Source organism: Drosophila grimshawi, unplaced genomic scaffold (genome assembly GCF_018153295.1).
Source record: "Drosophila grimshawi isolate 15287-2541.00 unplaced genomic scaffold, ASM1815329v1 contig_44, whole genome shotgun sequence".
Lineage (NCBI taxonomy): Eukaryota > Metazoa > Arthropoda > Insecta > Diptera > Drosophilidae > Drosophila > Drosophila grimshawi.
In genome coordinates this window covers 19310844-19336350 of record NW_025063240.1, presented here as the reverse complement: position 1 = coordinate 19336350, position 25507 = coordinate 19310844, and the positions used below count along the sequence as shown (strand labels likewise).

At 42.1% G+C, this 25507-nt stretch overlaps 1 protein-coding gene across 2 annotated transcripts; it reads right to left on the bottom strand.

The window, feature by feature from the left end:
* Window positions 1-43: 43 nt before the first annotated feature.
* On the bottom strand, window positions 44-25000 carry LOC6556670. 2 transcript variants are annotated; one of them, XM_043215464.1, is made up of 12 exons: window positions 24661-25000; window positions 15708-15896; window positions 14128-14495; window positions 8699-8945; window positions 6724-6753; window positions 6207-6534; window positions 4794-5889; window positions 2451-4341; window positions 2152-2363; window positions 1853-2093; window positions 1671-1797; window positions 44-1513 (listed from the first exon to the last, which is right to left on the bottom strand). In XM_043215464.1, exons 2-12 carry the CDS (start codon window positions 15782-15784, stop codon window positions 1448-1450), a joined length of 4683 nt encoding a protein of 1560 aa, XP_043071399.1. In that variant the 5' UTR covers window positions 15785-15896; window positions 24661-25000; the 3' UTR covers window positions 44-1447. The 2 variants fall into 2 exon arrangements, with proteins under 2 accessions (XP_043071399.1, XP_001983659.1); XM_001983623.3 differs by lacking the exon at window positions 6724-6753 and having other exon boundaries at window positions 24661-24999.
* Window positions 25001-25507: the final 507 nt, after the last annotated feature.

Below are 25507 nucleotides of genomic sequence, written 5' to 3'. Positions count from 1 at the left end.
AATTTGAATTTTGTTTGCGAAATAAATAAACTACACATTGTCTTCTACTAAAATTGTATTTTAGTATATTTTATTGAAATGAGAAAACATTCAAATTCGCAACTAAGAGTTATTAGACATTTTGAATACATTTTGTAAAATCGAAGTGCTTTAGGAAAAACAGCTCACATATATCTTAAATCGTATTTTAAAATCAAACATTTGCAAGCTGATATACATATAGTTTATTATAACTTTCTTTTGTTTTGATTTAGGACGGTTATACACGTAGAATGCAACTTCTGGTATGTATAGGCAAAATTGGGTAGATTTTTAAAAAGGGGTATACAAAGAATGTTGAAATTTTGTAAGCTAAATATGATTCACAACAACAATTGGAAAAAGCTCAAAGAAACATTTAAATGTTTGTATCGCTACGAATAGACTACAATTTTTCAAGTTTGACCTAACTGCTCTCCTTCTCTCTTTTCTTTTCTGTCTGTCTTTCGTCGATTCATTGTTGCTAACATTTTTTTTGTTGTTCCCATTAACAGATTCGGTTTTTTTTGCAGTCGCAAAAGAAATACCCTTCATATTCTAACCAGCTTAATTGACGCACTCCGCAAATGCATATTACATACACTATTCGAATCTCTACAAAACTTCTCTATTAACGCTAATCTATTTCATTCTAACATAGTCGCTTTATTTTTGTTTGTTTTTTGTTTTTTTAGCAGTACAAAGATTTGGAAAAACCACTTGTTCTTGTGTTTTTTTTTTATTTAATTAGTCTCACAATTGCTAATACATATTTATCGAAATGCAACCTTGTATTCGTGTGCTCAGCTACCGTTAGTTACGTATACTTCTCAGTTTTCCTACATTTTCCAATTCAACCGTTTCAATAAAGTCTCGTGAATAGTTTGTGTTTTGTTTTTGGTTTTTTTTTTTAGCTTAGTTTCTAGGCTACTTATGATGGATGTCTTTGGCTTCCGTTTTGAACTCTTATTAGCTATAAAAAGTGTAATTTATCGATAACACGTTTTCAACAGTTATTCCAATTTGGTTATAAGTTTTTGATTAAACGTTCTTTTTTTTGCTTTTGATTAAATGTTGTTGGATTGGTTGTGATTTTTCTAGTTTCAATTCGCTACAAAAGATTTGCATTTGGTAAAAAATTCAAGTCTAACAATTTGCTTCAATAAATTCCTTATTCCTTATCGGAATCTGTTGGCCTGAAGAAACTGGTTCTTGCTTGGATTTCAGTGTACCCTGTGTTTTTTTGTTTTAGTTTGTTTTTCTTCCTTTCGAACTGAATAGTTTGTGTTACACATTAAATAACATTAAAATAAACACACAAATTAGAACTTAGAAGAGCTCAACACCTCATGGAGCACTATATGAAAGGCTGTTAAAAAAGTCAGCAAAATCAGTTTTAAAAATCCTTTCCGGCTTTTTGGTTGGCTTGTTAACTGAAATATTTCAGGCCCGCAATCAACATAAACTTCTCTATGAATAGCTCAGAGTCCAGCACCTGAGGAATTAAAAATAAGCAAAACATTTATATTAATAAATGGTAAAAGAACTTGGTCCAAAGTGTGAAACAGGCAGAAGATTTTCGGCTTTGATTCTCGGATACACATTTTGAAACACAGGGTATCTACTAGTTTAGTTTTCTCTATTTCAATTACCGCAATGTGAGCTGCTCTGCCAATCAAAGTGTTGGCCGTATGGGGCAGCGCATGATGCACATCAAAGCGGGCCAAAGTCAGCTCGGGTCTGGCCAAAATCGGTGCAATCACATTGTGCACCATTTCCCTGTAAATTGTCGCTAATTAGTGGTGTAGATTAACAGATTAATCCCTAAGCCAACCTGTAGATTGTGCCCAATGAGGAGCCATCCCGCATGGCAGCCTTGCACAGCTCCAGGCGCGCCGAATGGGCGGGCACATAGCGATCCTGACTGGAACCACAGAGCAGAATATTGCTGAAATGATGCAGAGTACTCCGCTGGCTCAGCCGGTAGAGAAAGCTGTTCCTCATGTCCGTGGTGTCCCGCATGCAAAGCTGCAACAGCGAGCCAGACTTTTTCCACTTCTGCATGAACCACATGCCTAGCAGAGAAGAGACTTGAGCAAGTAATCTTTAACAACATAGGCAACTGTTACTTACCCATGTTGACCAAGCCGCTGGTGTTGTAGAGCGTGCCCAGATGTGGTCCCGAGAGCGAGAGAAACGTGTGCAGACGTGGCAGCAGTGGGCGCATCTGTGGACGCGCCAAGGCGCTGCGCACAATGATTGTGCCCAGGGAATGTGCCACAAAGGAAATGCGTGCCGGGTTCAAGCCACAGCTGTCAATGTGGTAAAGGATCTCGGCAACGAGCCTGCGAGAGTTAATGATTGATAGGGTTATAGATCAAAGGCGAATAATTTATATAATTTATATCTACTTCCAATTTGAATTCACTCACCGATCAGTCATTGTATCAAAGTCGGAGAAGGTATCGCCCTGATTGCGCTCGGACATGAGAAACTCGAGATTGACCCCGGGCAGACCCAGTTCCAGATAGGTGCGCACCAGACGCAAATCAGCCGAGTTGCCATCGAGTCCATGGACACAAATAACCAGATGCATGCCATTCGGCGAGAAGGCGCGATACTCGTCACTGATATAGAAATAGGGCAGCTCCGATGCCAGCTGCACATAGTCCGAGTAGATGCTTCCCTGGTATTTGATTTGTTTGCGAAACTCCTCGCGACACTTTTCGAATTCCAGTAGTGAAATGCTCGGAGATGCCTCCGGTGCGCTCAAAGCCTGTTGATTCTTGCGCTTGGTGTGCTTGGTCGTCGAGCCATTTGATTGCTTGCCACGTCCGAGAATTTGACCATTGGCATTCTCTTTGTTCTCATCCTGTTCCGTGGCGAGTATATTCTCCTTGCATTGGTGCTGCGATGGACGCTTCAGTTCGGCCAGACTGTGAGATTTGAGTACGGGCTTATTGCTAAAGATGGCCGGTGTGGACATGGGACGCAGTGACTCGTAGATGTGATAAACGGGATTGTCTATGGCGCCAATGGGTTGGCGTTCCTTTAGGGGCGGTGCTGTTGCATGCACCACATGGCAGGGCAAGGATTTAGACTTGGCTTTCGGAGCAACAGCAGCTGGAGTTGGTGCAGCTGCAGCTACAGCGGCGGGAGTTGGTGCTGGTGTCGCAACTGGTGCTGGTGCTGGTGCTGGTGCTGGTTCTGGTTCCGGTGGTGGTGGATCGCGAAACTCATCGGGTGGCGGCGGTGCCACCACAGCGGACACTTCCTGTTCCTGTTCCTGATCTTGGAACTGCTGTGGCGGCGGCAAACAGACTGCATCCAGCGGTTGCATATCCTTCAGACTGGTTATGTCAAAGTCGGACTTCGATTTGCTGGCGGAGGCGCCACCGCCACCCTTGTGTCGACTGCGACGCGGCGGCGGACGCTCCAAATCCTCCACCTCGGTGGATTCGCCGTTGGGCAGGTGACGCAAACGATCCAGCTGGTAGCGCGAGCGCTCCTTCTTGATGGTCAGCGTCACCGATGAGATCTTCTTGTGCAGCTCCTGCTGCTGCTGCTGCTCCTGCTGCTGTTTCGCCGGCGTTCGACTCTGACTCGAACCAGCCGATTGTCGCTTCCTGCTGGGCTTGTGTGGCAACTGCTGCTGCTGCTGCTGTTGCTCCAGCAACTTCTGGAGTCGCAGACGCAGCTGCTCGCCATTTAGACGCGTCTCCAGGCCCATGCCCATGCCCAGATTGAGTTGGGTGTGCCGCTGCTGCTGCTGCTTCGAGTGCGGACCACTGATGCTTGTTATCGTATCCGGACTGGAGATGGCCAGCGAGCTGCGACGACTGCTCACCCAGCCGCTCTCCTCGCTCAACGACGACGTCGAATTGCTGCGTTGTCGGCGCGAATCCGAATCGAACTCTGGTGGCGGTGCCAGATTGGGCAGCGATTCACTGAAACCACTTGTATTGGGATCACTGCTATTCGTATTGTTCTGACTATTCGCTGTCGTTGTGGTCGTCGCATCCAGCCGGAAGGGCACACTGCTCGAGCTGAGCATCTGCAGCTTTTGCATCATGTCGCTCTCCGAGCTGCTCGACTCTTTGCGCAGCGCGCCCGATGCCCCCTGACTGCCGTGACCCGCCTGACCGGGCTGACTTTGACCCTGTCGCAGCATCTCCTTGATGTCGGAGACGCGCACCCTTGCAATCTCCACGGCTCGTGGTATTTGGGAGCTGCTGCTTCTGGGCATCGTTGTGTATTGGCTGGGCGGTGGCGGCGGATAGGAGTTTCTTGGCGGCACCATGCTCTTGGGCAGCGAGTTGTACACTGTCAAAAAAAGATGAGGAAAGTGTTTAAGGAATTGTTGGAAAGAGGTGAACGTTTGCCCAACCAGATTTGGCCTGAGACGAAGTGAGAATGTTGCCAACAGAACAGATACGAACAAATTCTTTTTAATCGATACTTGAAGACGGTTATCGGTTTGATGGTAATTTACTTCATAGCTGTAAATATTTTCGATTTTGAATAGGCGGAGGTGGGCGTGGTCGCTGCTGATCTTTTAAGGATACCTCCAACCACCTAACTACCAAATTTGGTGCCTCTATCTTGACAATTGTGAGAGATATGCGGTTTTATCGATTGCTGCCTATCGATTTTTATCGATTTTCTAGCAGTTCACAATTGTACAGAAAGACAGAGAGCATGAGAAACCAATATACACCTCAACCTTCTCTAACAGAGTATAAAAATATGACTTTACTTAAAAATTTAAGACTTACATGTTATTTGTTTAGTTCTCTCAGTGTAGCCAGACTGCTGCTGCTGCTGCTGCTGCTGCTGTTGCTTGGGTGGATTCAGCAGCTTGATCTCGTGCAGATAATCAAATTTGCTGGCATTGCCATAGCGCTGACGGAACTCGCAGATGTTGCGCATCAGATCATCGGCTTGGAGGCGTGCCAGGCCAGCTGGCAACGTGTTGTAGCTCACCTGCCGCGGATTGCAGTTGGCCGCCAGCTGGGGAGGCGTCTCTGCCGTTGTCTGGCAACCGTCCAGCTGATCCAAAGATTTGCTGTGACGCGTTGGCAGCGTCATTGTCTCAGTGCCATCCACATCGAGATCTTCGAGAAGGCCCGTCACCGAATGCCTGGAGAGATTGTGACGCAGGACGAGCGAAGGAACTGCTGCATCCTTGATGTTGCCGTTGCTGCTGGGCGTTATGGTGAGACTGGCCTGGAGCACTTCGCCTCCCAGAGCGAAACGGGGCGTAACCACGCACTTGGCATGCGGATGAGCCGGACCAGTGCCATTGCCCTGCGGATAGTCGTAGTCAAAGTGACAGGCGAGGCAATCTTTGGTGCCATTCAAACTGCTGCTCGAGTGCGTCTTATCCGCTGGCAGCGACTTCTTCCTGCCCCCCGTTCCCGTAGTGGACGTCTCCTCCAGTTGTGGATCACTGCCCGATCGTCGTCTCGCATAGCTGGCACCTGGCACCACATACCGATCCTCAAAGATCAGCGGCAGCGATGCCGCATCGCCATCGATGGGTGTACAATGCACAGGCAGTGGTGGCAGCGATTGCAAGTAGCGACTCCTGCGCGCCAACTCTGCAATTCCCGCATAGCCCTGACAATGACCTGGACTGCTGTTCGCCTCCTGGCACCCAGCGGCTGCGTGTCTCGGCTGCTCCAGCACAAAGAAGCCCTCGGCAAAGCGACGCACGCGCAGAATGTGATGCTTGCGGGCGAGGAGCGTGTGCACCGCCGTCGAGGATCGGGAGGCGAGCAGCACGCGACGCCACCAGAAGATGCTCTCGGCGCACAGCTGCGCAATGTCCGAGTTGGCCAGCGTCGCAAAGTCATCCTCAGCCTCGAGTAGCTATGAAAGTATGGTGGATGGGTGTAATCAGTAAGCGTGGCTTGGTTTTAGTCTAGCGATCAAACCGAGTTCAAAAAGCCTCGTTGAGTTTTGAAATTGGAAAGATTCGACTCAGACTCTGGAGTCATTTTTGGGAACTAGAATTTGTATATGACTATTGAGTCCGAATCTTATTTCAAGCTTTGAGTGTAGCATTATTCTAGAGATCAAACCAGGATTTGACTTTGAAAAAGTTATGGAAAGTTTAACTTTGGCTTTCCTTCTTTATTCATGAGTGAATGAAATGGATCTTACAACCCAATTTAAGCTCAGCTTACCTTGGCCTGTTCCATCAGTTGCTGCAGCCGCTCTCCCATATCGTTTTCTCTGAGTGGCGGCGAGCCAATCTGCGAGTTGATGCTGGGTGGCAGCACTGTGCTGAACTCGTTGAGGGTCGCCTTCAGTTGCTCGATGGCGCCGAGCAGCAGGCAGCAGATATCCCGATGAATTTGCCGGGATTGCAGTAGTCGGCCATTGGGGCCACCGCTGCATTTGGTGGTGCCACCGATCTGTGGGCCAAAGAAGACCGCCTCGAGTGGACCCGGTGAGGTGTTGCCACGACAGCTCAACTTGCTGGCGCTCCACGGCTTCGAGCTGCGCGGTGCACTGGAATAGAGATCGAATGGGATCAGAGATTGAGTGAGTCAAGAGTCCTCAGCTAAACACACACAGACAGAGACACACACACACACACACAGACACAAACACGCACAGAAAGCGCTGCTAAAGTGGCGACTACAACCAACTACAACGAGTGGAATGATAAACAGACACCGAAACGGATGTTAATCTTACCATAACTTGATAAATGAGAACATGCTTTTCCTGCAATCGGGTTATTGGTGTCGATGTTGGTTTTCCATTCGAAACGATTCAATTGATTATTGTTTGATATATGGGTTTAAATTGATTAAAATGAGATTAAAATGTAATGAAATTGATTTAAGGCAAATTAAGGTTATGCTTAAATATGTTTGAATGATTTTTAAAAGGTTAACTATTATTGTTGTGGGAATAAACTAAATAAAATTGTTGTGGAAATGAGTAGGAAAAATCTTTAAAATACTCTTGCTTTTAAACTGCTTAGAAAGGGTATAGTTTAAAGAAAGAGTAAATGAAAATAACATTGAAACTAATTATTATTAATATCAAAATCTGTTGATTAAGGGCAAATTACAGATTTATTTTAATGGTCAACAAGTAATTAATAAGTCAAATTGTTTATAAAGTGAGTTCAAAGTGTGGTAATTGAGATTTCTTTGAAGAAGAAGTTAAGGTAAATAAGTAAATTCTTAGAAAGGGTAAATTAATATGGCTTAAGAAAACAATTCAAACAAATTACTCTTTAAATGAAAATCGTATAACATTCTAAACATATTTGAAACTTAAAGTTAAATCAAATAACTACATAACTACATCTAATTTAAAGTTAATATATATGCTGAAAGCAACTTGCAAGCCAAAAGCAGAGCTCATTGAATCCCTGCTCCACACTCAGTGATTCTATTTCAGTTTTTGGGGGCATGAGGCGAGATAATCAGGCAATTTACAGTTGCCTCCAGCTGATGAGGCAGAGAAATGTAATCAACATCAAAATTCGGAGACGACAAAGGGCCAAGGTCAGCAAGGAATTTCAATTCCAATGGGCCAATCTATTATTCATTTGGAGAATGTGGAAATCTTTGGCAATGAAATCCACCCACGCAATTCCGGAGTCAACTTAATATTAAGTAAGTTCTGCCCCAATATATAAATTGTTTAATATGTGTGGGGCATTTAGCGACAAGTTTTAGCGTCATAAAACAGATTAAAGAATTACAACAACCACGTTTCCTAAAGTGATTGAAGAAGGGGCAATGGTTGCGGGGGTTGGGAGGCATATACAAACTTTTGCTGATTCAAATGGCGTAAAAATTGACTGCGACATGGCTGAAGAAAGTTGTGAGTAGTTGCTGGATGTAGCAAACCAGATGCCACGCCCCCGCCCTCAATGCCGCCCAAATGTTGCAGTCTGTTGCAGTTAAAGTTGCAGTTGTGTCGCCAAAGTAAACGCGGTGCGAAGAGGAAGACAATTGAAATACGAGAGTCATTAAAATGTATGCACACACAAGAGCTACACTCAGCGAAAAAATGGGCAACTACAATTGAAGTGCCAATTTAATGAAATTCTTTATAATTTCTGGATCAAGCTGTTTAAGTTTTGTTTGAAGACGATTGGGAAATCTATTGAAAAAGTTGTGTTTTAATAACAAAAAATAAAGAGAATAATCGAAAATAAATTATAACAAAATAAACAAAATAATACTTTCCCGACAGTGCACTTGATTTAAGTACAAAATTCTCTCTCTCTTATATATATATGTATATTTCTTCAAGTGTATCGCCTGGGAAAAAAGGCCAGTTGCCGTGGCCAGAAGAGATGGGTGGGTGGCTTTTGTATAATAGAGACGGGAAGGGAGCAAGGGGATTTGTTGTCTGTGTGCAATTTTAATGAGTTGGAAATGATTTGTGCGGGTAATACTGGCCCCTAGAAACGGGAGAAACAGGAGAAGCAGGACAAGCAGGAGTGGGAGCTGGAGGAGCAGTAGCTGGAACCGGAGCTCCCAGTTCAGCACAGCAGGACAGTGACTGCAAAAAAAATATATATGACTATCAACGTTGACATTAGAGATCATGTTGTCAACTCTGCTTTGCATAATACATTTGCAACCCGAGCACCACCCAACACCACCCAACACCACCAGCAGCACCAGCAGCACAACGCACTCACTTGATGTACGGCTGATGGAGGGCCACAAGACTGGCATGAATGCCCACACTGATGGCCGCCAAGTGAAAATAGTCGAACAGCACCGGCAGATGATAGTGCAGACCACGTCCTGGATGAAAATTGAGCTGAAGATTGCGGCTGGAGGCCAACGACAAGTTGCTGGTGCCATTCTGTTCGCCAAACCACAATTCCAATTGCAATGAGAACTCGGCTCGCTCTATGGACTCCTTCAGGTGACGGCTGTCAACTGCACATGGAAAGAAAAAGAGAGAAAAACAGAGAGAGAGAGAGAGAGAGTGTGTGAGAGAGAGAGAGATACGAATGGGGTTTAGTTATAAGTTTATTCAAGCCAGTTCATGTTAGTCATACAGTCACAGTATGTTCAACTCTCGAGCGACAAATCCCCAAATACGAAAACACGTTCTCAGTTTGAGGCACTCGCAAATCTTGCGTGCAAACATATTTCAAGTGTTTTGCTTGTGTGTTGTTCATTCGTTTTTGTCCTGCGAGGACACTAGTGGTTGTTGTTGACCTTGTAGTTGTAGTTATAGGCAGTTTGCCGACTCCAACCACATTGATTATTGGTTTTCGCTTAGGCTTGATTTGTTGATGGCGGGATAAAACCATGTCGAGTCAATTCATTTAATATTGTGATAGCTAAACTTTTGTATATATTAATATTGCTTGTACACAAACAGGGTGTCAAACCAAAGCGTATTTTGGTTCCGGTTCCGGTAAAGGTCATCAAATGGTTACACATTATTTTACTGTTGTGCTGTTGAGACTGAACTGTCGGTTCATGTAGATAATGGGGTTCTTGGACAATAAAGTCGACTCACTTAGGCTATTAGACTGAGACCGATAAAGTAATATGAATAGAGAAGATAATACTTGAAGCAACAAAAATGTGCTCAAAATAACTATTCTTATTTCAGGACTTATCCTAATTTCTGTTAGTACTTCTTAACTAGTGACTACTGTACTACACCCCTATCTATTTGAGCAGTGTTGTTTATTGGTCTTGGCTTGGCAGCCAGCTCTGAAATGGGTTAACAAAGTTAGTGTTGTGACCGGCAAGGTGAGCTAATCAATATATTTCGGATAAATTCATTAGCAAATTAAGAGGAACAGAAACAAATGCTTAATCTCATTACAAATACAATTTCCTTATGTGGCATGTTGACCACCATTCACTTGCCACATATCCTTGCCTTGTCATCTGCCTGCCACCATCATTTAATCAAATTCAATTCACTTCACACGTCGATGCGCCCTGATGGCTACCCAGTCAATACACCGAAGTGTCTTGGCTGCGACTCCCCTTCTCCCCTGCTCCTCTCTCCCACTCTACTCTCTCTGCCCCCCTCTTTTCTCCCCTACCTGCTGTGCCACATAAAATTCATTTGTTTTCATAAAACGGGGATTTGCGGCGGCTAAAGCCTCGGCTGACTTTACTCTGTGGCAATCAAATAAAAAGGAACAGAACTTATCCTGCCACCAAAAAGTCTCAGATCTGCGCTGGCCCTCCTTGGGCATTACTCATACGCCTCGTGTGGCAGTTGCTTGACGGGTTTTTCTATCTCTCCTTTGTCTTGCCTTTACGATTTTTATTTTATTTCTAGTTGAATATATTTTAAATGCTGGGTCTTTTTGCGTCGCGTGCATGGCAATTCGAGTCCCTCGACATCTGCCAGAGCTCTTAGGTCTCAGCTCTCAGATCTCTCGGCTTTTCCAGTGACAATTTGCAAGACGTATCTACAACACGGTGGCAACAGCAACAGCAACAGCCACAGCAACTTCAACCTTTGAGTTTTACATGTGTAAGAAAGACAAATTGTAACCAAATAAGGTGCTGACAACAGCTATTTTGCAGCAAACAGAGTAATGTGCAAGTGCCAAAGGAATTGTCTGACAATTGAATAGAATTGGGTTATTCATGGTGTTCATTCATCAATACAGTTGCCTTGACAAAAAGTGTAACAACGTGTTGCATAGCCCGATTGGCTTAGTTAAATGAGCAGCTGGCCAAATATTAACAATTAGTTGCAGCTTCCAGAAGAGATTAAAGCTCTTGTTGATCTGCAGTAATTAAAAAGTTTTCCAAACACGATCTAATCCTTCATCTGTTGACAGTTATTCGATCTGATCGGATCGCCTGCCTTCAGTAAAAAATGGATCTAAGCCTCGTTTGGCCAAGGGAGATGGCTATATTGACTTGGCTAGTGGTACTTACATATATATATATACTTAGCGAGGTTTTGAGACATCTCCATCAAGACAATGGTTTAATAAGCTTCTCGGCATGGATATTAAAAAGGAAAAAGTTGCCTCACTCAAACGCCTCGAGTGACAGTTGCTTGACAGCGTTTTCTTTGTCTTTAGCGATTTTTATTTTATTTCTAGTTGAATATATTTTAAATGCTGCCTCGTTTTGCGTCGAGTGTGTGGCGAGTCCCTCGCCAGTTGTCAGCTCTCAGCTCTCAGCTTTGCCTAGGACAATTTGCAACACGCAGCGTTGTTGCAACAATATCAACTCACACCTTTGAGTTTGCACACGTGTAAAAGAGATAAATTGCTTAGCTACTCAAAGTAACTACTAGATAGAGGGCTGGCGGCATGGGTGAGGAGGGTGGTTGCACTTTATGGGCACCCTCGAAACATCAACAACAGCTGCACAAAAAAAGCTGTCAAGTAAAAGAAACTTTTTGTTTTGCTGCGGATTTGTGTTGCCACTTTACATGTTTGAGGTTGTTGTTGTTCTTCTGTGTGTGTGTGTGTGTGTGTAGAAGTCGAAGGACTCTCACTCACAGGCCCTGGCAAAACTTGTCCAAATGAATTAATCACTTTACCCAACAGCCAAGTGGATGATGTTGTTTTCATTGTTGTTGCTGCTGTTGTTCTTGTTGTTGTTGTTGTTGTTGCCTCTGCTGCTGTTATTGACTTGTTGTTGCGCCCCAACAACAACAGCAACAACAATGTGTCGTTGAACATGAACGGAATAACCAAACACATCGAAAAGACAGCAGCAGCTCGGATTTCTGATGAAGACTGGCAAGTGCTCATCAGCAGCAGGCTATACTTATATGTTGTAGTTCAAGGAGGGGGTTGGGGGGATTGGAGGAGGATTGGAACTAAGTCAGACAATAAGATTGAAATATAGAGTAATCACTCAGCCGCACCTTGTTAATGCGTACAGATTGCTGTGCACCAACAACAACCAGCTTATGAAAATAGTAGTTATAATGCTGAGTGTTTAATTATAACCAGACGAATTTGTTTTATATTTGTGTGTGTGTCTTGTAGTATGTAGATATGATTGCATATGCTTTGAGCATATGAGACATGCTTTACACTAAACTCACAAACAGTTGCTTCAATTCACATTGAGGTTAACTAGGTTTGGTTAGGGAATGCTCTCTAATAAAGTCTGAGAATTTGTCGGCAGGGTAAGGAAGCAGAGCATTATGATTTTTGGCTCATTGTTCTACTGCACAGAATTTGTGTCCCTTTGGCAATTTTACTCTTGCAGTAACAAAGCATCACTAATTTGAGGCCATGCCGTAGTTTGAATGAACATGGCCAGATGATTGGATACCGGATAGGTTTGTTATGTCTGCAAGGAAGTGAGAAGCCCATATTTTGATTCATTTCCTACAGTAATAAGGAAAATGATGAATCAATTCGACTGTCGAGCACTGGACAAGTGATAAAGAAATCGATGAATCGATTCTGCTGCTTCTGCTTCTGCTTCTGCCAGTTTTCAGTGATAAATGTTGTCACTGCAGTGTTTGCTTGGTGCTCGACTTTTGGTGCATGGACATTTTCCCATGCTCCTCTCTTTCCTGAATGACAGATGAGATGGTGTTTTGCAGAGTTTATTTAAGGCAGAGCCAAGTGATTTTACGGCAGGTTGATTTTTTCGTTTAAAACTAACTACATTAAAATCTATATGTCAAATTCAGCTGTTTGGCTTCCCCAGTTGACCTTGACTGAATACATAAATGCTTTTCCTTGAGAGTAAAATAATAATAAAATAATAACAACAAAGAATTTGTTTCGAAATGTGCCTAAAAGCTTTTCCAACTAAATTTCAATCAAATGCCAAGTATTTTATATTAAAATCCCACAGGTCGTATTTATTTATTACTGTTTTCAATATTCAACAAATTTAGCTATTGCTATTTTTATGCTTAATAAATTTGAATGCTAAACAAAATATTTATATTAATATATAGAACTTTGGCTATGCCAAGTTCAAATTTAGGTTTCATTTTATTACACAATAAATAGAAAAATGTGTGTATATATATATAAATAAATAAATACATATATATTTGGCGCGTGGAAATTTTTTATCTTTTCTTGTGACGATTGCAAACAAAATATTTTGCCAACATTTCGCTTTTTTTTATTTTTTTATTATTGTCATGCTCCCATTTAGATGCGCCTAAGGGCACGCCCCGTCGCCCCTTTGCCCGCACCGAACCCTGAAAATTGACTTTCAATTTGTTTTGCATTTTTGCGCCTGGTTAACTTTTTATGCCATTTTCATATTGTCTGTTTTTTTTCTGCTTTTATTTCTCATTGAGCTGAGCTGTTTTTCCTACTTCTTCTTCTGCTTTTATCTCTTTGAAGTAGTAACAATTGTTGTTGGGCGGAAGATGCCTTCAAATAGGGTCATTGCAACTGCTTTCTGTCCTTATTCGTAAATTGAATTTTGAGGCAAGAAATGGGCAAAAGGCGAAGGGGAAACTATTTTCAAAAGAGCTGCCAAGTTGGCTAACTAATTGCCTTTGTCTGTGTGTGTGAGTGTCTTCAAAAAAATGGGCGTGGCTATGTAGTAAATGCAATTAGCGCAATCGAAGCCAAATTGAAGTTGCCTCTATATACTTGTGGCATCTATATATATCTATATCTATATCTATATCTATATCTATATCTACAGATTGCTACTCTGACAACGGTCAACAACATTTTGAACACTTTGGACAGTCGCATTTCCCAAATGCCCCAAGCTCAGTAAAACTTTTGCGCCTGTTGACACGCGACCAAAGCCATAAAGTTCGTGCAGCGTCAGGCTTTTGATTTATATATATCCAATTGAGGACCAAACTTTATCTTTGTGTTCGCACAAAACTTTGACGCCCACTGAAACTCTTTTGGCTACTGTCAGCAATGCGACAGTTGATGCGGCAGCACTGCAAAAAATCTCTACATACATACTGAAAACAACAAAAGTCATTCGTTTTTGTAATTTTTTAAAAAGTTCGCTTGCCCATCCATGAAGATAGTATAATAATAATAAACAATTTGGTTTGCTCTTCCAAAAGCATATTTTTAAAATGCGCACATTTTAGAGACAGAAAATGTAAATTGAATTATAATATTTATATTGAAAAATATATATATTTTCGTAATATTTTACTCACCCAGCAGATGACTGCGAAAGTGGATGACATCGCGCAGTGGCACCTCCTCGTTCCGGTAGAGTATCTGAAATATGCGTGAGGCGCCACTGCCATTTATAATGGATGCGGATGTACAACTGCCGCTGCCCAGCGTTACATGCACATCATCCGGCGAGCCCAGCTCTCGTTCCCGTTCCCGTTCACGTTCACGTTCACGTTCGCTATCGCTGGCCGTGTCGATTCCGGCACCAATTCCGACTCCGATTCCGACTCCGACTCCGATGCCGTGTCCGTTGCCAATCGGTTTGCCATTGGCCTCGGGTATGCTGGTCTCCACCTGGACGGGCAGGCGGGGCGACACACGCAGTCCGCAGCGCACCTGGTAGAGTCTGCCCAAGGGGGAGACAAAAAAGATGGTGGCAAATTAATCATCCATTCATAAATAACGCATACGCAGCGTGATGCGCATAATAAATATTATGTGTTGATTGGAAAAGTTCATGAAAAGTTTCATTTGAAAAACGTTGTGTTTCATGAAATGTTTGTACAAAGTATTTAAAATCTATTTTATTGCTATGATAAATTTCCCAATTTGCTTGGCAATTGCGCTTGCCAAAAATATTGAAATATATTTGCAAAGATCAAATGTGATTTTCTTTTTTTCCCACACAAAAAACAATTGTTTTCATTTTCAGTGTTTTTTTTTGTTGCTTTTTATTTCGTACTTTTTGTCTTGGTCTCTGTAGGATTGTGTTGTTTATATTTGTGCACAATTTTCATGCGAGTTTCTTTTGTTGCTTTTTTGTTGTTGTTGTTGTTTCATGTATTTTTAACACACGAGCTGTCCGGCAACCACTGCAGCCCCCACTCCGCCCCTCTGCTAGGCCTCTTTGCGTATTGCGTCGACTGTCGAAATAAAAAAAAAAAACGACTGTTTGAAATTGAAATCCAATAAACGCTTGGCTGACAATTAGTGAGTTCTACGGTTACTGTATGAAATGCCACGCCCCCTCGCTTGATTGCCCCCTGCACACACACATACACAGAGTCTGTGTGTGTGTCTGTGTTGCTTTATTGCATTTCGTTTCCGTTTGTTTGCCCAACACTTGCACGGCTCGCACAATGCCTTTAAATATTTCAACAAAAGCTAACAAATTTTCCGTACAGGTGTGGAATAAATTTCATATGGCGTTGGCGTATTGAGCAAGTGCCAGGCACTTGAAAGTTCACTCAAGTGAAATGGTTAATAGATATCAAAGTTTTGACCCAGTTTCTCGGTATTTAACATTTTTGCCAACATGTGTGAAACATGTGTAATAAGCATATTGCAAAAGCATTTGCATTTGTATTAGCTATTTTAAAACGTTTACAACGAAACGTGTTGCATGCTACACATGTTGCATGAGTTTATGATCAATTGCCATGAACAACCCGAGGCACACAATATGAGCAGAGATAAAAACAAAAGTTAATTGACTGCTTTGAAGTCGCTTATTAAATTTGAGGTATATAAACCATAGAAAGCTTTTTATTGCCATCCGTTTATATTAAGGTTTGATATTTATAAACATAATTTTCTTGAATTGAGTTGCTTAACTTACCCGCGCTGAAAGAGATCCACATTAAAGAATTTGTGCAGCTCAACGGAAAACTCAATGGTTGCCTGTAGGTCGCCCATGGCAACTGTCGCAGTTTCGCCTGCTCTGCTCCTGCTTCCTGGCTCCTGGCTCCTGGACAACGGCTGCTCAAGCTGTCATTCAGAGTCACTTGGCTGTTGCGGGGCTGTGCGGCTGCAAGAGAGAGAGAGAGAGAGAGAGGATGATGGAGACAGCTATGAGAATGAGAGAGTGGCTCGGTGGGTTGGTAAGTAGCAAATGTTTAAATATGTGGCGCACAAAGTTGGCACTGGACTTGTGGGCCACTTGAGAGCCAAGTTCGATTAGTTTTGAGCACAAACCGCGCTCTCAATATTTATTGCACACTATTGGCAGCTTTGGGGCCAATTGATTGCTTCGTAATTGTGCAGAAACTGTGCCAAGTGGGACTTGGTCGGAAGGGTTTGCTGCAATGGGGACAGTTGTGGGATTTTTGGGGGTGGTTAGCTAACTGCAAGTCAGCAAGCGACTGAGGTTAGCAGGTCAGCCGCGAATGAGGCCAACAGCGAGGGTAGACAATGACAACAGCAGAAAAAGAAGAAAAAAGAAAAAACTGTCCACCTCGATGGATACAACTTTTAATCGCCCCCAAACAACAAAAGCATCTTTCCCTGTTGTTGTTCTTGTTCTTGTTGTTGTTCTTGTTAATGTTGTTGTTTTGCTTGTTGTTGCCAGTCAAGCGTTAAACCCACGCAGCGACGCCCACAATAACATTAATGTGCTGCAGTTAATGCCACAGTCAGCTCTTGTTCTTCTTCTACCCCTCCACTCTGCTTGCCCCGTAGCAGCAGTGGGTCACAGGCTGCCCTCGCTCGTTGACACAATGGTAACGGCAAAAGTAAAAGACGTTGATGAAAGAGGCGCCGTGTCTCACTCTCTGCCACTCTCCCTCTCTATCTACCTCTCTCCAGCTGTGGTTGGGTTTGTGCCAGCTCCATTGTCAATGTGGGTTAACCAGACTGCGCCATTTTCAAAACAAGCAAAAGAGTGCTCTAGTCGAGAGTGCTCGACTAGGCGTTGCCGTGTAAGCAGCTATGATTGAGAATAAGTTGAGTTAATCGCGATTTTTGCACTTCAATTTCGTGTTGAAATCAGGTTTTCAACTTAAAATGTGGTGTTATTTTAGAGATCAAACGGATCACTATTGATGAAGTTATGGCTCTGTTCAATTTTGACCCATCTCCATCACTTTTGACAAAGTAATCGCATTGGAAAGTTTAGACCTGTCTTTGGGGTATAATTATAACATGAAAATTAAGTCGGAATCACGTTGCCAACTTTAAATGTAATAATATTCTAGAGGCCAAAGCATGGTGAAGAAGCCCTGGGCTAAGGCGCATTGCTTTTGAAAATCAATTGAGTTTTAAGAAAATTGTAGCATTAAAAAGTTAAAACCCTTCCCTGCATGCACTTTTCTAGGGTAGAACTTAACATGACTTCGGATGTGTCTTCCTCAGCATGTTACATGCATTAACACAGCCTCGTGATGAGCTTCAAACCCCTTCTAATGGTTACAGGGTATAATGAAGTACATTAAAAACAGAGTAAGAAGAAGGAGAAGCAACTGTGGCAGTGGCACCTGCCTGAGTGAAAGTGATGACAGCATTTGTTAGCAGATCCTTAGACACAATTGCACCCCTAGTTGCCACATGTTTTTGGTTTGGGCTGCCATTAAGTGAGAGCCGCCTTCATCTTTGTACCCCTTTTCACATACAAATGAGTACTGCGTACATATTTGTTCAGCATGAATTTGAAATTTTGATGTGACGAATGTGAAATTTTGTGGAATTTCGCAGTGTTGCCATATTAAAAGCAAATTTGTTGCAAGTTAAAAGTTGTGCAAATCGTTGAAACTTGCCTTGCACTTGCGAAAATGACGCTTTTAACTCTTGCAACGAGCACAAAGCAAACATTACCCATACGCAGTGTTGTCTGCTGTCGGATGTGAAATGTGCATAAAGTTTGTAACTGGGTCAACTAAAGTTACCAGATTGAAATGAGTATAAAAAATAAAAAATAAAATAGAAGAAAGGAAAACAGGGAAAAGCATAACAAAGGCCAAGCCGAAATAAACTTTTTAAAAGCATATCCTGCTTTTTGTAATGGGCAGCGCCAGTTTTCGAGTTGAGTGGGGCCCTTTTTTTCTTTTCTTTTCTTTTTTTTTTTGGGGCAACAATTGAATACTTTTTTGAGGCTTATTATGGTGGATTTTGTGGGGTAAATAAGTAGGTAATCCCTCGAAAGCCTATAATGTTGATAGTTTCAAGTGATTTACGCAAACTTTTTAATTGCTCATTGAGTTTAAAGCTTAGAAAGCAGATAAAAATTGTCATCTTTTTTGGGGGTTGCTATATTTGAAGAGTGATTGAAGAAAACTCTTTATTTGTAATGAAATTTGATTGAGATCGGTTATTTGGATAACAACTTCAATGGGATTTTCATTGACTACATAAATCTTAGCTACCTTTTAAAATCGTTAAACTACCTTCATTTTTATCTTCAATCATATTAAAGGACTCTAAAGCATTTTGGCTATCCGATTACCTAAAAACTCGCTAATTGCAAGTATTTTAATGGTTTCTGCAGCCCAAACACTTAGTGCAGAAAAAGGCAACTTGTGTCAACGAAAGGAAACAAAACAAAACACTTGCCACAACAGAGGCAACAGATACAAGAACAACAACAACAACAACTGAAATCAAATGGGACACAAAAGCGTCAGCACTCGATGGCAATGAACAATGATAATGATTAAGATAAGGATAATGGCTAACGGTAATGATGTTGCTAATCATGACAAAGACATTGACTTCAATAAGGATAAGATAAAAATGAACCTCTCCAAAGGTTTCTCAAAAAGTCCTGTGCCGTCCTGTCCTGTCCTGTCGATGACAACGAACCCATAAACGGCAGAAATCAAACCGTTCGTGCTTATCATCATAATGATAATGATGCCTAAAATGGCCATGGCCCATCATCATCATTATCATCATCTTCAGGATGCTACCCACCCATTCAGTCACTGTCTCGACTTTCATTCCAAGCTCTCCTTCTCCAGCCCCGTTTCCTCAATCGTTTCACGTTTCGTACACCCCAAATTATCGCCCTTTTCTTTCTTCATTCTTCGTTGTTCTTTTGTTTTTGTTTTTGTTTTCGTTTTTTATTTTTATTTTTGCCGTCTGGCAGCCGTTTTGAGTGAGAGTCTTACGTGGGTGATTTGGGCGCTGAGATATTTGTCTACGTATGTCCCCCGTCAATGGCAGAGGCTCTCGCATGTCTGCCCCTAGATGCCGATAACTTGTGTCCTGCTCCGCTGCCCTGTTTTTTGGTGTGGCACGTTTATTTGCTTTATTTCTCGGCCATGTTGTATTTTTGATAAATAGTGTCGTGAAGCAACCTTAATGCCTACACTTGCAGAAAATTTGCTGAAAATGTCCTTGAATGAAGCAATTTAGGTATGCTTTTCACTTGATTTGTGTATAAAAAGTGTTTTTCTCTTTTTCCGAGTGCACCTCAAACACACACACCCACACACACACACACATATAGCGATCTGTAGGGACAATGTGTGAATGTGTTAATGTCTAAGGTCATCGTCATCATCGTCCTTGCTGATGATGGGCTCTTGATAAATGGAAAAAGCTTTTATGTTCATATTTTCAATTGAATTCGGTGTGTCGGCTCAACTGTCCTAACAGGATTCAGCAGCAGGCTTTTCCATTTCAGCTGACCAAAAAGCATGGGGCTATAAATTCAATTAAATTTCCACTTTTTACATTTTTATTGTGAATTTTAATTAAAATTTTGGCCATAGCTGGTGCATCAAAATCTAATCAATTTGATGGAAAATTGTTTGGATTGCACGAAGATCGGCCACATGAGAGGTAGACCTATCAATAAAAGAGTCAAATTGTTGCCTATGAGGTAGTATTCAATTTCACAGGCTGCTGATTTGGGCCACGTTAAGTTCCTAGAATTTCGTTAGATTCGTGGTTGTCTTTGTCAAGGCAACATTCAAATGACTTTTATTTTTATTGTGTCTTTTGATGTAATTTGAAACACGTTTGTTAACATTTGCTTATTTTTTTTTTTTTTCTTTTTTTTCTTTTGAAAAGAAGCCCTCTTTTTTCGATTGCCCCGCAGCGTTTGTTATGACAACGGTCGCAAGCCAGACAAAACAGGAAATTGACAATTTGTGTATGGAAAGCGGCGACAAACATTTAAAACGGGGCACATCTCCAATAAGCAGATATGGCTTTTATGGCTGTAGCCAAAACGATCAAACTGGATTCATTTTAAATAATTTAAAAAGCCAAAAAGTTTTGTGCATTTTTCTGTTTCCCAGGCATGTCATAAAGAATGCCCTCAAGTGCTCGCCCGTCCGTGAGCATGAAAATAATTTCCTCTTTTAGCCACTTCAACAACCCCGATACTCCCCCAACCACGCCCCACAAAACAGCACAATGAAAATTGCCAACAGTTGCAGCTGTCGGCGGCGGCGGCGGCGGCAAAAAAGGGTTGCTGGCGTCTTGGCCAAGTGCATCGCGTGCTTCTAGCCATGCCAAAGGGCGCAAAGCTCACGTGCCAGCTAGCCAAAGAGGCCAAAGCCAGCAAGAACAACAAAACAGCAATCAACTCAAGTGTGGCGGCAGAAAAAACAACAAAACAGCTGAAGGAAACAAGAGAGCTGAATGCAATTTGGTACGAGAACGTATCAGAGCAGAATTGCAGACGTGGATTGGGCCAAAAAACTTTTGACGGCTGTGTCGCATTACATGGTGAGAAAATGTTTACTCTGGTCACGTGGTCAGGAGCGGCTGGCAGTAGAACTGGAGCTGGAGGGCTGGAAGCGCAGTTTACGAGCTTAATACGAGACGGAAATAGTTACTTATTTATGAAATGAATGCCCAAGTATATATTACACAGCAAACGGAGCTCTTTTAGGCCAGTCGTAGACTAAATAAAAGTTGCTCGATACTTGTAGTCTGGTCTCACAAGTACCGACATATTCAATTTGTGTCTGCTTAAGCTAAAAGCAAAAAATCGTGGCTTGGTGAATTTCAAATCAACAAGAGATCTGATAGAAAATTTATAAGATTTAGAAATTGGTTGAGTTGTTTGTCCTTCAAGAAGCGTATAGAAAATATGAAGAGAATGATCCAATTAACAACTCTTCTAAATAATCTCCACCTTCTTTTTGAAGAGTTCTTTAATGCAACTAATTTATTTTATTAATAACAATGGGAGTAATCCACAACTGACCTATCATTATCATAGTATTATTATTATTTTTACTACTACTTTTATTATTAACTCATCAACTCAGTCCATTCCTGCCTATTCTACTTTATACAGCCCTATCGTGTGCAGGACTGCAATGATTATTCCCTGAACACATTTCGCTCATATCTTTAGCGTTGTGCTTGCAATTGAATCATGGTAAGTAATAAAATACGTTTAAAACGACCTTACCCAAGGGGAAGCTCTGCGCAAGCAGCTTTATCCATTAAATGTGTAAAAATTGCGACATGGCATGGATTTAATTATACTTAGACATCGCAGAGCTTAAAGGGTTGCAGCTACTTACTCAGTGACACTGCAGTCAGCCAGTCAGCAGCTACTCTTTAAGCCCATCAGGACTCGAGTGTAACAATGCAAGACATCTTGGCATTGTGCGGGGCATGCACCTGAGCTGACGCTGAAGCTGAAGTTGATGTGAGGTGGGTGCAACTTGAATTGGCAGCAGACCGAAAGAGCGGAACGGGACACAAAATTGAATTGCGACTTTTTATGCTAGCTGACATCTACATGTTAGAGTAACAGGCGGAAGCAGGGATGGGAGATGCGGCATGGGGCATGGGGCACGAGGGAAAGGCTCATAATGGCAACGGGATATTTCATTACATTTGTGCATGCATGACTGCTGAGTGCTGCTGCCTGCCTGCCTGCATGCCTCGTTAGGTAAGGGAAGGGGGGTGGTTTGGAACACGCCCATAAGCACACACACACACACACACACACATACACATACATATACTTATGCAAAAAAAAAGGCAACATTGTTGAAATGTGCAAATATTGGCTCAAGTGGCGGCAATAAAAGAGTCCTGACTACTGCTCCTGCTCCCGTGTCTGACTGTGTGTCTGTGTGTGTGTCTGTGTGTGTCTATGCGCGTCTGTGTGTGTGTCTGTGTGTGTGTCTGTGTGTGTACGTTTGCTCGTGTTCTTGTTTCTATTATGTGATGCCCTCCAGTCTAATTGAGCTACACTTGGAGAAAGGCATGCCCTATATCACTTGTAATTTTGAATACATTTTTCTGAATTTTTAGAAATTATTTTTGAATTTGGGAAAAACATCCTGAAAATGGGATAATTGCGGTTTTTAGAGGCTATAAGATCTAGAGACTTCCAATATGGAATATTAAGCTACTGAAAAAATTGCATTAAGATCGGAAACTTTTTACTTAACAGCTGTTTTTAGGGTATCTTCTAGTCGAGTTCTCTCTACTCTTGCGCATGCCAACATATTTTTTTTGTATCCAAGTGTACCTCGGAGGACTCTTCAGTTTCAATAGCAAGGACAGTTGGCTTTTGAGGTGCTCACAATTTAACATTAAATTAATCATGAATGCCGCCGCAGCAAATTTCCATTGATTGACAGTTGAATTCGGGGACTCGAACTTGGGTAACCTTTTTGACTGTCACGCCCACAACGCCCATTTTCGGGGTACGCCTCCCTTTTGCATAATTGCATGCTGGCAAATATGTCGATGCCATATCTCACTGGACTGTCATGGATTTTGAATGGATGCGCATAAAAATACAACATAATATATACCCTGCTTAACCCATGTCTGCGGCCCCAAACATGTTTTGCTGCGTTGCGCTTGAGGGGGTGGTTGTGGGTTGTGGGTTGGTGTGTTTGTTGGGTTGTTCTTGTGGTTTCGTGTGGCAGTTAACTTTGCCGTGACATGTGGCAAGCATAAAAGAACCGTAGAACGTCATGTTTGCTGTGGGCCGAACATGACGTCGAGTGGACAACGAAACTCAACGATGATGATGATGATGACGATGACGATGACGACGACGACGACGACAACGCCGACGATGGCGGCTATGACAGCTACATGTGACTCACGCGGTTGGCTGTGGCAGCATAGCCAGCAGGAGCAGGAGCAGGAGCAATGGCAGGCGGACAGATGGACAGGCAGTGTGGGAGGTGCCTGTGTCAACACATTGGTAAGCTACACTATGCAACATGGATTCGAGCTGTGACTTCGTTTTGAGTTGGGCAAGGTTAGGCTGGGGTGTGGCTCCTTTGCCTTGCGTCTTGACTGCTAAACGAAGGGCTTTCACTTTTCCTTTTGACTGATAAGCTTAAATTTCCCTTTAGGCTGTTTGAGAGCTGACAGCAGACAAACGAGATAACAGCTATTAGACAGCTATTAAAAGGCTTTCAAAATATGAAATATAAGAGTGAACTAAATTGTGGGTTTCCAAGCGAATATAATAATATATATAATATAATAATATTTTTTTGATTCCGGTTGGGGTTCGTAAAACTTAAGGGTTTCTGTAAGCTTCATAAACTGATTTCAAATTATTTCCGATCAGTTCCTGCATCAAGCTCTATAACAAAAGATTTCTATGGTTAAAATAGTGTTTCCGGTTCCTGTTCTTGGTTTGCCTATTTCAATTAGTTTATAATATAAATAATTGTCTCAAAGCAAGCCACGTTTCATGCAACATTAAACATTAAAATCTTCCATTTTGCTGTTTAGTGTTTTCATTGTTTGGGGTGGGCTTAACAGCTTGACCGGCAACAAATTTTGCTAATGACGGTCAGTTTGACAGTTCGGTTGACCTTTAAGTAATATGCTCAACTGTTTCACCATTAAATTTGCCAACTTTTAATTAAAAGTTTACGATTCGTTTTTTAATCTGAGAAACGCACTTCACCAACACATTTCACATAACGTCACATTTTTCATTAATTTTTGTGCATTTACATTTTCACTCAGCATGTTCGCATTTACAATTTGGTTTTCTTTTCTTTTCATTTATTTTATTTTATTTTTTTTTTTGAATTGCGTCCCTACGTATTTTATTTGCGACGATGCTTTTGCTTTGGCAATGAAAAGTGTGGAAAATGTATTTTTAAAATGTCACAAAAGCAACAGCAACAGCAACAGCAACAGCAAGAGCAACAAACACTGCCCGGATTATCTGTTTCTGCTTTCTTCTCGGTCCACTCATTTTGAGCTTGCTGCGTACTTTAAATTTAATATTCTATTAAATTTTCGGTGTATATTTGGTATGCGTCGATTTAAAAATAATTGTAGCTGCCGCACACATTTTTAATGATTTATTTGTGTGCTGTTGATAAATGTAATTTAATGTTGTATTTAAATTTGGCACGCGTAGCTGCTGCTGCTGTTGCTGCTGTTGCTGCTGATGTTTTTTTTATTGTGAGCGGGCTACTCGAGTACTCGACTGAATTAATTAGGCTGTGTTGAGGAGGATACTTTAAGCGCGGGCGTATCACACACTCACACACACACACACACACACACACACACACACACACACATACACACACACACTAACCTTACACACTCAGACTAACACACGTCCTCTCGCAACGATTGACTCGCTGCTGCAGAAGTATTTTGCCCTAATTTTACTTTCTGCGATGTTATCAGGACACGCCACACAGACACAGAAACAGACACACACACAGACACAGAGACACAGGCGACAAAATCCCACACAAAAGCGCACGAGCAACGAAGCGATTTCCTTTTCCTTTTCCATTTTTTGTTATTTTTTTTTTTGAAATATTCCCTTTGCTTCCCTCACCCAATCAGCGACCCAAAAAACCATGTCATAATTTACGCACTTTTTTCATTTATTTGGTCGTTGCTAAAATGCGAGCCATGGTTAACATTTTGTTTGCTGGCCGCGTCCTGTTTTGCGGTCGCCCTAATGAAATTCGAGTGCCAACCTCAACCGAATTTTGTGGCCAGTGTCCAAAAAAGAAGAACCGAAAAACTCCGTTCACCGACTCGACTCGACTCGATTCGATTCGACTATTCTCAAAACGGCTGCCTTTTGGGAGCGCGCGTCCGTGCCGGGAAAATGTCTACAATGAACTGATGACAGCGTCGCTGCTCGGCTAATGGCCAACGGACTAACGGGCTGCCTGCCTTGCGCCGGACACGGAGCACGTCGAGCACGGAGCACGCAACACGCAGCACGGAATGCGTTGTCGTCTTCATCGTCGTCGTTGTCGTCGTCGTTGGTGAGTTCATTCGGGTGCCGTGCGTTGCTGTCTCTATCGATGGCTGTGGCTATGTTTTGGTTAGCTCGCTGCCTCTTACAAATTGTTATGGCCAAAGAGATCCAAGTGTAGCAGAGAGAGAGAGAGAGAAGGTTGAGGGTTCTCTTTGGAATTGCACAGTGGGCTGTAGACTAACTATTTTGCACACTTTTTCTCTTTACATAGTTATGAGTTAGTTTAGTAAAACTTGAAATGTTATCTTTTTCCAAGAGATTACAAGAGTATGAAATATTCTCAATAAATCAGTCGCACGAGGCTTGTTTCTTAAAATCGCAGCAATTGTTCAAAGGATATGACTATATCGAATCATCTAGAATCTATATACTTCAAGGAGTCGGAAATCTCTCCTTTAATGCATTGCATTGCTGTCAGTACTTAAAAATATCTGTGGATAAAATATCTTAAA

What these genes read in the sequence shown, in the direction of transcription:
- LOC6556670 (XM_043215464.1), bottom strand. Translation starts at nt 15,784, where the DNA reads ATGGGCGACCTACAGGCAACCATTGAGTTTTCCGTTGAGCTGCACAAA. An exon ending in GTGGATCTCTTTCAGCGCGG is followed by an intron (nt 14,496 to 15,707) that starts GTAAGTTAAGCA and finishes CCCCTTGGGCAG; the next exon opens with ACTCTACCAGGTGCGCTGCG. An exon ending in GCAGAGCAGCTCACATTGCG is followed by an intron (nt 1,514 to 1,670) that starts GTAATTGAAATA and finishes TTAATTCCTCAG; the next exon opens with GTGCTGGACTCTGAGCTATT.